This window comes from Camelus ferus, chromosome 11, assembly GCF_009834535.1.
Source record: "Camelus ferus isolate YT-003-E chromosome 11, BCGSAC_Cfer_1.0, whole genome shotgun sequence".
NCBI lineage: Eukaryota > Metazoa > Chordata > Mammalia > Artiodactyla > Camelidae > Camelus > Camelus ferus.
The window spans coordinates 16,472,925-16,487,641 of NC_045706.1; the positions used below are offsets into that span (position 1 = coordinate 16,472,925).

Consider the following 14,717-nt stretch of genomic DNA (forward strand, 5'->3'; position numbering starts at 1 on the left):
TGATTAAGAATTTATAGAAATGGAAACTCCCAATGTTAGAATCTTGTGTTGTAAAAAATATGAAAAGATGTGGATTGAGTAGCATCATTATTATGTAAAATAAAACGATAAATTATACAAGGGAGAGGGAAAGGGAAGATTAGAAGGAAGCAAATCAAAATGTAGGGTGTGGATCTTTTGAGGTAACACGGCTAAGGTGATTTTTTTGTCTTCTTTCCTTATTTATTGCCAGAATATCCTGTAATGAGCAGGTATTATTTTTACAGAGAACCAAACAACAAATGTAATTTTTAAAATGTAAATCATACTTATCAAATGTACATAGTGGAGGAAAATTTTTCTGGGATGATTCTGTCCAGTCTGGCTTTCTTATTTCTTTCTGGAATGCACTTAGCGCCTCCAAGAAGGATAAGCTAATGCTATAATTACAACATATTACTACTGACACTACCCAAATCTCTACAACATGCTTTCATGGTTTTTCTATAGCTTCCACAGAGCAGAAGTAAAATATCTCAGGAAGGCATAAGAACAGAAAATACAAAATGTAAACAGAAGCATCAAGTTTGTGACCTTTCAACAAAAGTCATAATTTGAAAGGGTAAATCTCTCTCATTTGGACTTCCTTAGTCTATCTTAGACTTAAAAAAAAAAAATAGAATATAGCTACTGGCTTCACTCCTAAACTCAGATACTCAAGTTGTCCATTCACCTGTTAAAAGAGAGTGTAGGCAGTAGCAGTAAAAGCTTCAAGCTGTTCCACAACATCCTTTGAACCCTGACCTAAGGGACCAACTCCGATAGTCTGCAGGTAGTTGGGTTTCCAGGACCATTCAGCCTCACTGCTGAGACTGTCAATAGAAGTGCCATTCTCTGATGTAGACAGCTCTGCACTAGGAGCGGGTCTAACAATCACATCACATAGCCTGCCAAACAGGAAAAGGGTAGCATTCGGGCACCACTGACCTGGGAGAGAAGTGAACTTGAGACTGGGGCTAAAAAGCTCGACTTCTAACATTCTTTACAATCTAATCCTCCACCCCAAATCCTGTAGTCTGTGTATGCATCTTAAAGGAAGTTCAGCTTTGTTACAAGAAAAAAGAAACATGCAACTATACAAATCAACCACAAGATGGTGCTAGCATCATAGTACAACATCAGATGTCAACGATTCAACACTCAACACACCAGGTCCTCGTAACTTTTGGAACATTACCCTGATACATCACTTACTTGTTCCTTTCTTTTTCTACTTACTGAGACTTGGTCAAACATTTCATACAATGTTAAGTTCGTTGTGGTGGTGTTGGTGGTGGTCTGTACGACTTTAGGGGTATTTTGTTTGATTTTATTTTCCTAAGAAGCAAACAATAATCTTAAACTTGAAAAAATCCTCAACTATGTTTCCCCCCTTTTGGCTGGTTCATTTTCCTGGGCATGACCACATCCTAGCTAACCTCATACCAATATTGAAAGAAGAAATTATAAGGACAGCTTAAATACATGAATTCTATTTTTTTTAAGTTGTTTTCAAATACAGAAAGAGGCTATTAAATTGATTTTTATTGAAACATGAAGTTGGGGGTAGGGAATTGCAAAGGATCATAGAGAGAACATTTGAAAGTGTGTTTGGCTCATCTGATTCTGGTCCTGGCTCTGAACAGCAGTGTGACTTTAAGGTAAGTCATTTGGTCCCCCTGGTCCTTCCCTTCCTTGTCTAAAAAATAAGGTGACTGGATTTCAGCTTCTTTGGACCTAATATTCCTAACTTACTCTGACACTGTGAGAATCCAAAATGAACGATACAAAGCTTTAGGAGGCCAAAAATCATGAAGAATGGAATTAGGCAGGTGAACAGAATCATCAAGAATAGCGATAGTACAGAAGGGAACACAGCAAGGACTGCTGACTAGCTTCCCGCAACGATGACTACAGGTCACAACATACATTTTAAAATCTTTTAAATAGGTATTGAGTCAGCTACAAATTAAATTTTATGACAGGTCATTGTAGAGAGAAGACTATAATTTTTTTCATTCTTAGATGTACACAATTATCCACTAAGAATTAACAAACGTCAAACTATACTGAACTTTCTTGCCAGTGATCACAGAGTAACTGATACAAGACTAACCTTCCTGCTCTAAACAACTATAAAAATGGAGAAAATGTGTGAAGCAATCATTTTCAAAAATGGGACAATAGGCAGCGTAGGACTGAAATCCCTTGAGAAAAGAAACACTTGCACCCTACAGCGGCCATGGCTCTCAGCCTGGAGGCACCATCCAGATTATAGAGCAGGGGGCGGAGCCAAGATGGAGCGGAGCATGACTCTGAGCTTCGGAGCAGACCCTGGAGGTGCGGACTGCTGAATGGATGAAATTTAGCAAGGTAATAGAGAGAAGGGAGCCACATAGACCAGGAGCTCTGGAAATCTATAAAGGGGTCCTGGTAAGTCTTTGGCTGAAAATGTACTTGCATATATAGAGGTGAGAGGCCTTACAGAGGACATGTACTGAGGAGCCATGAAGGGGAACAGAGACTCTGGAGGTCACCTAAAGCAGGGAGCTAGAATTCCGCCCACACAGAGAGTTGAACATTCCCTGCATGTTCTAGTCATCCAAATGGAATCCAAGGAAGGCCATACTGTAAAATTCAGGCTACTCTAGACATGTCCTAACAAAGTTAATAAGCCTTGAAAGGATCTAGTAAATTATCTACTTATTGACTTAAGCTCAACATTCTCTAAAATATGCATTGTCAACAGAGGTGATATCATGCCCACGGGCGCAAATAACTGGTTCTTGGGAGGATGAAGAACCTTAGATATTACAAAGATATTGCTGTGGCCTCCAAAGAGCCATAGTACATAAACAGATGTACAGATACACAGTAGATCCATGGTATATAAATTTCCTGGGGAAGAGAGCGGCAATTAGTGGGGGGAAAGTCTAAAAAAGTTCCTCAGAGAGATGCTAATGAAAAAAAAAGGTTGAGATGCACTGCTCTAAAGTAAACTAACAAAATTTAGGCTTTGAACAACATAGGGTCCACAATATCAAGCATATACTAATAAAATTACTAGACATGTGAAGAAGCAATGGAACAAAATAGAAAGCCTAGAAGTTGACCTGAATTTTACTCAGCGGGCAATGAGAATGCTGTAGGATTTTGCGGAACAGTGTGACATATTCAGATCAGGATGCTAATAAGATAATTCCAAAGTGGTACAAAGGAAGGTTTAGAGTGGGAGAAGAATAGAAGGAAGAAAGGCTACTACCATCACCCAGATTGAGAAACGTGAAGACTCACTGCAGGGGAGACGGAAGCAAGGAGTATTTCACTGGCAGTGCTGTTAACTCTCAGGGACCAACTGGATGTGCCAGGCGGTGGAAAGGGAAAGATTGAAGATGACTCTGAAATGACTTGTCAAATCTAAGTGTTTGTGTTTAAAGGACTCTGGGGTGGAAGTGTCTAGTAAGTAGTGAGAAATACGAATTTAGAGCCTCAGGGGAGTCTGAGTGAGAAATGCACGTTAGCATAGCGGTGGTCACTGTAGCCGCAGGAATGGATGATAACACAAGGGGTAAGACAGTGGAGTAAGTCTGAAGAATCCAGGTATCTGAAGGAGAGGCAGAGGAGGAGGAGGAAGGAACAAGAAAAGGAAGCTGTGTGAGTAAATATACACATAACACGTGAATTTTTAACAACAGCCTGGAGAATAAATGTTTAGTTCATAGTTGCTGGCTCTATTTTTCTTTATAACAGAAAACATAACAGAACCTGAGAAATGCTTATCCAAGTACATGATATCTAAATACCTAAAGGAACTCTACTCAAGACTACATTCTTCAGGAAACAAAAAAGACTTAAGATTGGGTTAGCTTACTTATAAGCCACAGAAGCAATTTAATTTCTGAAAAAAATATTTAAGAAGAAAAGATTAAAAGTAAATTCAGCATTATAGGCTGAATTGTTTCACTCCCCCTCTTCCCCCAATCCCCACCCCAATTCATGTGTTAAAATCCTAACCCTTAATACCTCAGAACGTGACTGGATGTGGAGATGGAGTCTTTAAACAGTTAAAATGAAGTCATTAGGGTGAACCTTAATCCATTGTGACTGGTTTCCTTATAAGCAGAAGAAATTAGAACACAACATATAAAGAGCATATGAAGAAACAAGAAGATGGTCATCTCCAAGCCATGGAGAGAGGCCTTGTAAGAAACAAACCCTGTCAACACCTCGATCTCAGACTTCCAGCCTCTAGAACTTTGGGGGAGGGTACAGTTCAGTGGTAGAGTGCGCACCTAGCATGCACAAGGTCCTGGGTTCAATCCCCACTACCTCCATTAAATCAACAAACAAACAAACACCTAATTAACCATGTCCCCTCCGAAAAAAAAAGAAGATAAATTTCTGTTAAGGCGCCCAGTCTGTAGCACCTTGTCATAGCAGCCCTAAGTGGGCTCACATGCTTAGTTGTTTTAGAAACCAAGAGTAAAATCTCCGGAAAAGAGTTTCATAAAGATGAGGTAAGCAAGCCAAAATAATCCTTATAAATATTTTAATTTACTTTCATCATTTATATTAAAACATTAACTTTAATTAGAATTGTCTAAGTATAAATTTGAGTTGTCAAATTCTGAAATCAATCCAATTACCTCACCATATCGCTCACTCTTGCTGAGAGAACCTGCCTTTCCCAAAGCAGTGAGAGAGGGTTTCATCTAGTGCATAGCACAGAAACTAGGTGATTACATTTCTTTTCTGAATTTAGGCCCATTATGGATTCCAATTTTTCTTTTAAATTACTAGGAACACAACTTAAAAGTCAACTGCATCAGAGTCACTGATGTAGCCCATCTCAGTTTCTCAGGAAAATACCTATTAGAATACAGAATAAATATGCAAAGCTGCAAATCACCCCATTTCCAGACTCTAGGTGGAATTTCCACCAGAATCAGTACCACTGGCCTTGTCGTGGAAAGGTATACTGTAGTCTAGGAGATGTAGCAAAAGTAAAACACCTAAGGAAGGAACAGAGGCAGAAAGATAAATTTACATGGCAACACCTGACTCCTGTCACTCACAGGTAAAGCTCAGATCTTTCCTCAACTGCATTTTTTCTATTTTAATTTTTAATTGTGGTAAAATATACATCATATAAAATTTACCATCTTAACCAATTTTAAATATACAGTTCAATAGGGTTAAATATATTCACATTGTTGAGCAACCAATCTGTACAACTTTTCATCTTGCAAAACTGAAACTCTATACTCATTAAACAGTAGCTGCCCATTTCCCTCCCTCCCTCCAGCCCTAGGTGACCAACAATCTATTTTCTATAAGTGTAACTACTTTAAGTGCCTCATATAAGTGGGAACATACAGTATCCGTGTGTGACTGGCTTATTTCACTTAGCCTAATGTTCTCAAGGTTCATCCACGTCATAGCGTAAGTCAGAATTTCCTTCAGTTTTAAGGCTGTACAATATTCCATTGCACGTACACACCACCCTTTGTTTATCCGTTCATCCGTGGATGGACACTTAGGTTGCTTCCATCTTTTGGTATTGCAAATAAAGCTGCTGTGATCAAGGGGTACAGGTATCTCTCCAAGATCCTGCTTTCTGTTCTTCTGGATATTTACCCGGAAGTGAAACTGCTCACCTGTATCTTTTCCACTCCTATTACTTCTAATTACTAACAATTTAACATTACGTCTTTAAATTTACATTCTTAAATTTGCTATAAAGTGGGTGGAGTTGAAAGTCAGATATATGGGAAGAGAAAGCTAAATATTCTCATGAGACAATCAATACAAAGGATCACGTATATGAATTATCGAGTTCCCTCTGTCTTCTGGTGGGGAGGAGTGGGATGCACCCTTCTAAGATTCAGATAACAAAGGCTATGGAGCCTGTCCCAGAAAAAAACGCACAAAGAGGTGCGCATCAAAACACTGATATAAGTTCAGAACCTCATGAGCGGTGCATCCCCAAGTAAGATTTCAAAATTCTAATAAATGCTAGATACCAACAAATACTATCCAAACTCAAAAAAAAAAAAAAAAAAAAAAAACCCCACATGATTTGGATCTATTTTGTGAGTCATGAATCCAACATACCTTCAAGTCTACCATGAGCTAGCTCTCTAAGCATTTTTAGATCCCCAAGTCATAACAATGAAGGTGGTTGCTTGTCTTTGGCACTTATTGCAGACCGAGGCATGAGAGGGAAACAGTAAAAAACAGAAGTGAAAGTCAGTCTAAAGATTGTAAGTATGACAAAGGATGGAATCTGACTCACAAAATCTGTCTCAAGTTTTCCCATTTCTTGCTTGTAGCTTCTCATCCTGTTGCTGTACATTCCTCGACTTTGGGGTGGTATCTCTCGGACTTCCAAATCCATCTGTTCCAACTGGAAGGGTAAGAGAAAAACATGATTTAAACCAGATGCTTTACTCTCCATGTGACTAGACGTTTAGAGTCGAAAGGATTTAATCCCAATTCCTCATTTTACAACTTGAGGAAGCAGACCCAAGGAGCTAACTGCCTGTGTCAAAGGAACATTGGGACTACTTTTCTGCTTAACTTTCGTTAAGGTCAACAAACAGTTACTGAGTGCTTGCCAAGTGACACGCGGTGTGCCAAGGTGCTTACTCTGTCAAGAATTTCTTTAAAAACATATGCATTAATCCAAACATCCTCAGTAATAATGATTTTTCTATCCATGGAGTATCCTATCATTGAATTCAACCTCATTTGATCTTCTGACCCCAAACCATCAGAACGATGAGAAGAGAAACCAGACTGTTATTATTGCTCTGAAATGTCAGCCTAGCCTTAGTCATTTGGTGAAAATTCTTCTGGAAAGTCTTATCTGGTTGGGAAAATCCCATGCCAACCATTATGTAATCCTGACCTCCAGCCTTACACTTTATAACCATGTTGATATGGAGTTAAGTGGACACAAATAACATGTTCAATTACACAAAGCTCACTGAAATCACAGCAGGGCATTTTATAACAACCTGCCATAACACTTTGGATCCAACACAGGAGCATTTAAAGGGAAGCAATACAGAAGTAGTATGATGGTTAAGAACACAGGCTTTCAAGTCAGGTACCCACATTCACATTGTAGGCTCCACCACTTACTAGTCATGCAAACTTGGACAGGTTTCTTAACGTCACTGGGTCTTACTTTCCCTGTTTCTAAAAATAGTATGTCTTTTGTAGGGCAGCTGTAAAGATTAAATGGGGTAATCCCCCTAATGTGCTTAGAACAGCATCTCTTACTTGGTAATCACGAGATTAATATTAACAACAGTAGTTGATGATTGCTGATGACGAAGGAATACGGCAAGCATGATACAAAGTATCAGAGGTGGCTTATTTATACTTGGCACTGAAAAATAAAAACCAACAACTACATATTGGCTCAGACCTTGTCTAACAAACTCACATCCAAAAATACTGTCATAGATTTTGCCTTTTAAAGCATTCTAATAAATTATTTCTATGAACACTATAAGCTCGGTACTATTAAAACTCTTACTTGCCCAGTGTTAGAGTCTGAGTAACAATGGTGGAACTCAGATAAACCAGAAAACCATGTTTCAATTCACAGGCCTTAATTTTTATAAAGAAAAAAAAGAATGATAGTTTTAATTAGCCTGGATTTAAGCAGTAACCATTTAAATTATTGACATGTCTCACCGTAAATGTGAAGCACCAATAAATCAGTTACCAGCAAGGCAATTATTTAAAGCACTTCTCTGAAATCATCATTAAGTAGTTAGTTCCAGTAAGGCTGAGCCTCCAGACAAATAATGGCAAAAGTACACGTGAGTGACAATCCAAGAGTTAACTACATTTTTGTTTCAGGGATTTTACAAGGACACTTAAAACTACATTAAAAGTAGGTAAGAAAAAAAAGAGGAAACACAGAACAGCACTTAAAATGAAACCAGAAATAGGCTAATACATACTTGTTTCATGTTGTCACAACATTTACAAGGCCAATGTCAAGTGGAAGACGTGGTAATTACAAGACATGCAGTGTCTAAGAGATGCATACAAACTGTTCAGCAGAAATACAACTAATCCTAATAAGTCAAAGCATAATGAAGGTTTTTTCCCCAGGTCCTCATCAGAAAGACAGTATGTAATATAATGATCAGGGTCCTTAACAAGGATGTCATCAGAATCAAGTAAATCAGCTGCCTGATCATTTCAAACAAATAGAAACACATATCTAAGACACCACTCTTCACGTTAGTAACAACTGGAGATGACTATAAGATCCATGGTGGCATAGCTATGTTTTACACTTCTTGGTACAGTAAAACTTTGGTTCTCAGGAAACCAGCTTTCTAACATCATCAAGTAAATCAACGTCTCCAAAGGAAGGCAAACCAATGAACCAAAACACAGATTTTGATGGAAATAAAACAAAAAACAGAAAAACCCCTGCTACTGACAACTCAATAATAACATAAGGAGTTAACTCAAGATTCGAAGAATTGACCGGCTGTATTATTTATGGTTAGCCTGCCAACCAGAAGGAAGAAGCATCCTGATTGGCAGCTATGGTATACAAAAGATCAATCTTTTCACATGAAGGCCAGGAACCATGAGAGAAACAGTTGACTATAAAAAGGAAGAAAGGACAGAGAAAAGTAGTTGAAAAAAAGAAATAAAGGAAACTTTCAGAAGAGAGGCCAATGTGGGAAGCTGAGGTGTTAGAAGCAAAGCTGCCCCAGCAGACAGTGAGATGAGCAGCAGATCTCACAGGGGGAGGAGAGAACCAGCCTTCTGACAGATGGGAAAGGCCGGAGACAGTAAGACAGAGCAGCAGCGCTGCAGCCCGCTGCCTGGGCATTCGAAGACACAACGGAAGTGTCTGTGATGTAACGGGATTTGGGGGGGGGGGGGTGGACAGCCGCCTACTTCTCCAGACCCTGCAAAGCAGCCCCCCGCATGTGGTCCTGTTAACTAATGTTACTCAGGCAAATCACCTTGAGAAAAGCTGCCCCTTACAGCCCCTTCCTAGAGATCCATCACACCTCTTAGCCTACTTAAGGGTCCAAGAAGGTTCTAGAGAAAAACAATAGCCAAAAACCAAGGCCCAACCTCCAATTCTGTTGAAGCTGCAGTTTCCCAAACTTACTTGAACAGGCAACGCCAGTTAATAGAAACACACTGTGGGAAACTGTCTTAAGTATATCAGTTAGTATTTAGTATTGAAGGAACATCAAGTAGTACCCTTCAATATTCAAAAAAAGCAACACACTCCTTTAGGAGCACAACGCAGCAACAAGTTGAATCATACTTGCAATACCAGGCCTTAAAAATCAAAACTTAGGACATGATACTTTTTTAACACTTTTTGCTCCTTGATTGGCGAATTTATTTTTATCAAAAAGTAGTGGTTGAGCTGGAGCTCCGTGTTTAGCATGTCTAAGTACAAATCCTTACTTCACCACTCACTGGGTATGGGACCTCAGACAAGTTACTTAATCTTTCTAATTCTCAATTTCTCCATTTACATAATGGGGGTAATAACAGTGTTGGGAATCACTCCTCTGTGGGTCTCTCATGCTTCTGTGTCTTCTGCATATGCCAAGAATGCACGACCCTGAGCACTCTTTTCCTGGACAGGGAGCAATCTTGGAGAAGGAAATAATGTGTCCCTTGGGAACAAGGGGCAGTCTTGCTTACAGGCTGCTATAAAGCAGGGTGTTTCCCCTGCTCCATATTCCTCTTGTGTAAGATAATCCACTGTAGGCACAGGCATGCTTCTTGGGCAACCCTGCATCAGCCCCATGGGAACTGGGGCTCAGGGAACTGATACAAGCCTGCTGAAACTTTGGCAGCTGCTTTTGCTGTTAGTAATAAGTCTTTTGTCTCTGACCTAGGACTCGTGTCTTCTATCGGCATCCATGAAATAGTGACAAGGTCACGTGGTAGTGAGCAAGTAGGGGGAAATCTCAATCCTTAACAGTTTTTGACAATTAGTACCTGTCTCACAGGGCTTTTGTCAAAATTAAATATTATAAAGCAATAGGCTTAACCCAGTGTCTGGTACCCAGGATGCCTTTAACAAGTATTAGCTATTTATAGCTATTATGAAAAGTATTATGAAGGAATAAAAATTCAAGACGGGTGTTTAATGAATCACCTTTATTAAGAAGAATGAAATCCCAAAAAGCTATTAAATTCTCAATTTAAAAACTGATGAACTCTAAATCATGAAATGCTAATTAGCAATGTCTCACATTTCTACAATGTATAAAAGAGGCTTAGAGGAAGGCATCAACTTCAGTGGCTCTGGCTGTGTGTTCAAATATATTACCAAGTCTGCACGTACCAGTTCTTTTGCTTCTTCGAGCTGCTTCTCCACATTTGCAACCATCTGCTTCTTCTCATCTGAAAAAAACAATAATATTAAGGAATTGCTAAGGATACAAATAAGTAAGTTTAATATTTAAAGACTTCTATTTTTATATACTTTTTTCCTTTCTGGCCAGAGTAGAGAATTAACACATCAGGCAAATGGCCATATCATTCTTCGGTAGGTTAGGAACCACTATAAGCCACTGATTCTAGGCACCGGGAAATACATAATTCTGTGGAGCACCAAATTACTAAGAGATGTCATAACATTTTTAAGAGAAACCAAAAATTACTTTGTTCTTTAGAAGAGACTGGGTAGCAGATTTAGTGGTGGCATGAGGAATTTGCAAAGCAATGACTTTAATAAATTGAGAATAACTGATTTATGAATACAGTTTAAAAGTCCCATACAAAAACAATTCCTAACACTGGGTAAGATGTCACAATTCTTTAAAAAATTGTGCTTGTAATGGAACAGGTGTAATGGAAGGAATATTTGAAGTCACTGATTCTAAACCCACGTCCACCATCTACTCATTGGTTATGGGATCCTGGGTAAGAGTTTTTTTCTGAGGCTCAGTCTATACTCTCTAAAATGGAAATTTAAAACATCTGTTGGATTCTTTTTAGCTCAAATAAGCTGATGCAAAAGAAATTACTTTTTAATTTGTGGAGTGCTAAGTGTTCATATGTTATTTATTCAAACTAACACAAGTTATAATCCAACTGTAATTCTGTTTTCTGGTAGAGACATGTTCTAGCAGATATTTTCATAAAAATTTTCCCTACCCCCACTCCAAATCAATTGGCCCATTTATGTAGAGGTGGCACCTAAGTTTTGTGCTAACTAAATTTATTGAACATTTGTAGTTTTGTCTGCCTGACACCCGTCTCATCTCAGGCAACGACCCTCTCTCTTAGATGCTCTCCCTTCACCAAGTAAGTCAATAGGAGATATTATCTCCACCTTTTAACACCAAGCAGGACTCTATGGGGCCTTCCCAGGACAAATCCCTCCCCCATATCTTCTGCTGTAGCTCCTTTCTGAAGTATCTGTTAATAATATCTCATGCATATTTCCTAAGTTTTTCAGATGCTAAAAACCACCATCAAATGGAAAAAATTAACTACTTGATGATTATGAGCACATAGCTCCCAGGCCTTCCAGTGCCTAAGGATTGATCACCGTCAACGAATCAGAGAACTGTGCACAGCTGATCACATACCCTGGGATGCCCCTCCCTGGGCTGGCCTTTAAACATGCTCAGCTGAAACCTTTCAGGGAGTTGGAAGGTGGGGCTTGGGCATGAGCCATCCATTTTTCTTGCTCAGCCCAGCAATAAACCTTTCTGTGCTCCACACTCCAATGTTTTGATATTGTTTGTTCTCACGGGGTGTCGGACACACAAACTCACATTCAGTAACAATTTTGGAGAAGCCAGCCTAGGATTCTGTGCCTGTGGCAGGTTGACCCTGGCCAAGGGCAGCCCCTTCCCTGGGTCCCTAGCCGTTGCCGAACTTGCTTCACTTGAGGCAACTGGGAGGGACTCTCCCTGACAGGCACAGGCAGGAGGCTATTTGGAGCTGAGAAACATCTGGAGCTACAGTCCACATTCGGTGTTGCCTGGGGGTGAGTCGCTCCAGCTTGTGCAGGCTTGGAATTCTCTCCACTCCATCTGGGCTCATTCCCTTGCAGGAAGTGAGCCACTCTGGGCTCCTTGAAAGCCACTCTGGGTCCTTTCTCTTTTGAGAGTTGGGCCCATCTGTTTGGAGGCCTCTGTCTGGGAGTGGAAGTGGAATTTGGGGGCTACACCTTGTCTGATTTGTGTGTGTGTGTGTGTGTGGGACCATGTTTGTTGTTTAAATATGTGTGAGTCAGTACCGCATTGCCCAGTTGAGACATCTTTGGTGAATAACACAGCTCAAGTGTGACGACACCAGGGTCTCCTTCCTATTGTTCTGGCTTCAGCTGCAGTGGAGTGTTGGTTGGGATTTTCCCTTTCTAGCCTTGATCATTCATTCGGCTCCATCTCTGATGGGGCATTGGCTGGGGTTCTCCCCTTCGGGACTGGTGGGGCACTGGTTGGGAATCCCCTTTTGGGGGCTGGGGAACTATGACCCTGAGAGACCATTTTGAATTGTTGTTTGCTTGATGTTTGATAAAATAAGCAGCAAATGAGTAATGGATGATCAGAGCTCTGTTCCATCTTATAGCCCCCCTAGGGTATATTTTGCAAAACTGGGAGATTTTCAGCTATGCTCCCATAAACGAAGGAAAATGATTTTTTTTTTAATTATAACACTGTGTGGGCCCCCAGTGGCTCTGCTAATATATCAAAGTAGGCCTTTTGCAGTTACTTTGGCTTTTATTTTGTGTGTGTGTGTGTGTGTGTGTGTGTGTGTGTGTGTGTGTGTGTGTGTGTGTGTTGATACCTGAACCCAAATTCTGTTCCCTCTTGATTTTGCTGAAAGTGAGGCATGTGAATGTGAATGAATTTTATACATATATATATATGTGTATAAAATTATATATTACTGTTTGTTATTTCTTCAAACTGAAGTGGATATATCGGAACTGGGGAAAAAAAAATCTCTGAAAATAGCCAAGATGGTTGGTTTTGGTAAAAGCAGTTAGAGAAGGGATCTGCATTTCTCTTCCTGTGCCTTTGAGATGTAGCTACCTATCCGGGCTCTCAAGGAAAAACAAGGGTTTTTTGTTTTGTTTTGTTTTTAATCAAGTGGAAAAACTGCAAGATCTCTGATTCTGTCTATCTTTATGTTAAAAAAAATTTGTAGATGAGCTCTATTGAATTGACTTAAAAGTAAGTGCTTAAAAATTAAATACTTCCAAATATAAAAGAAGCTAAACAGAACACATTTAGGGTTCATGTGATCTGGGAGATATTCAGCATTGAATTGGTATCTGCTATTAAAGATAGCTTAAGCTTGTTGGTATAATCAATATAGACATGTATTTTATCGTACCTATGTTTACTGAAGGTCAAGTTCATGTTGCTTCTGTTGCAGAGTTTGTCAGCAAAAAGAAAAAAATTAATTAACTTGGTATGAGGAAATTCTTATAAGTAAATTAAATGCAAATGAGATTAAAACTTTGGGTGAACAATTTAGAAATAATTACGTTTTAGGAATGTCTACTTAAAAATGATCTCTCTAGATACTTGGTAACTTGAAATTTTAGAGTTGTGCTAACTTGGGTTAAATGATAGATGTTATTGAATAGTTGAACAGCTAAGTCATTCCCAAATAAGATAAGATACTGAAACATTCACTAGAAATTAAGATTTCTAAGAATTGATGATTCTAATTTAAATATGTAATTGAAGCTACTAAAAATAATGGGGGAAACACTTCAGTATAGAGTAGGAAAGTAGGATATATGTTTTGCATGAGAAAAAAAGGTATGCGGAATGTAATTACACTCTGTTAAGGTAAAATAAAGTGATTTGGTCTTAGAGTTGGTTATTTCTAGATGAGAAAAAAAATAAGGTACAGATATTTTGATCATCAGTGCTTTCTACTGAAAGATTTGTAATCAAAAGGGGAAATGGGGAAGTCATTCTAGCTTGTGCATGCTTTGACTTAAATTTTACTGATCAAACTGGCCAGTTTTATGGCCTTTTGGACATGCACTGTACATCTGCTTTGGCCTTGAGGAGGGGAACACATTTGAAAGTCAAAATGAAGTAACTGTGGTTCAGACATCCAAGGTAAAACTAGGTGGCCATTGTGGACATGATTTCAGATAGGTTCCTGTACTGTTGAGAACTAATTTTCTGAGCTGTGTCATACTCAGAACACCACCAGCCATTCTCAAAGCAGTGTCTGCTGGCAGATGGCAGCTGCAACCTTATGATCTCAAGGTCTCCTCTAGTAACCATTAAGTTTTTAGACAATAAAGTTGCTTTAGATCAGATGTTAGCAGAAAGAGACATGCATAGTAGCCAATAACACTTTATTTGTATGTATATATGTATGTGTGTGTGTGTGTATGTACATATATATAGATACATCAAAAGTTAAAACCTACTCAGATAAAATTGGACAACTGGCTACCTGGCTACCAGTCTCCCTGAAAGTGCCAGGTCCAGACTGATTTTCATGCTTATTCTCCCGAATTCCTCAGGGAATGAGTTCTTAATCATACAAGTCTTAGATCCAGGACTTGGAACTTGGGAGTATTTCCAATTCAGTGTCCATTCCCTAGATCTAGGCCCTATTTCAGCAGGAAGTAGCCAGAGCAGTCATCACCCTATTCCCTGAAAAATCTAGGGACGGATGACACATGATTGGAG

The 14,717-nt window shown here is 39.2% G+C and overlaps 1 protein-coding gene across 8 annotated transcripts in view; it reads right to left on the bottom strand.

The window, feature by feature from the left end:
* The window catches only part of VTI1A (vesicle transport through interaction with t-SNAREs 1A), a 341,791-nt gene that overhangs the window by 319,868 nt on the left and 7,206 nt on the right, over positions 1-14,717 (bottom strand). For all 8 annotated transcript variants that reach the window (XM_006183506.3, XM_032490939.1, XM_014558237.2 and 5 more), the window contains exons 2-3: positions 10,379-10,437; positions 6,314-6,424 (exon numbers count right to left, since the gene is read on the bottom strand). In XM_006183506.3, the coding sequence (XP_006183568.1) occupies positions 6,314-6,424; positions 10,379-10,437 (170 nt within the window). The remainder of the gene's footprint in view (positions 1-6,313; positions 6,425-10,378; positions 10,438-14,717) is intronic.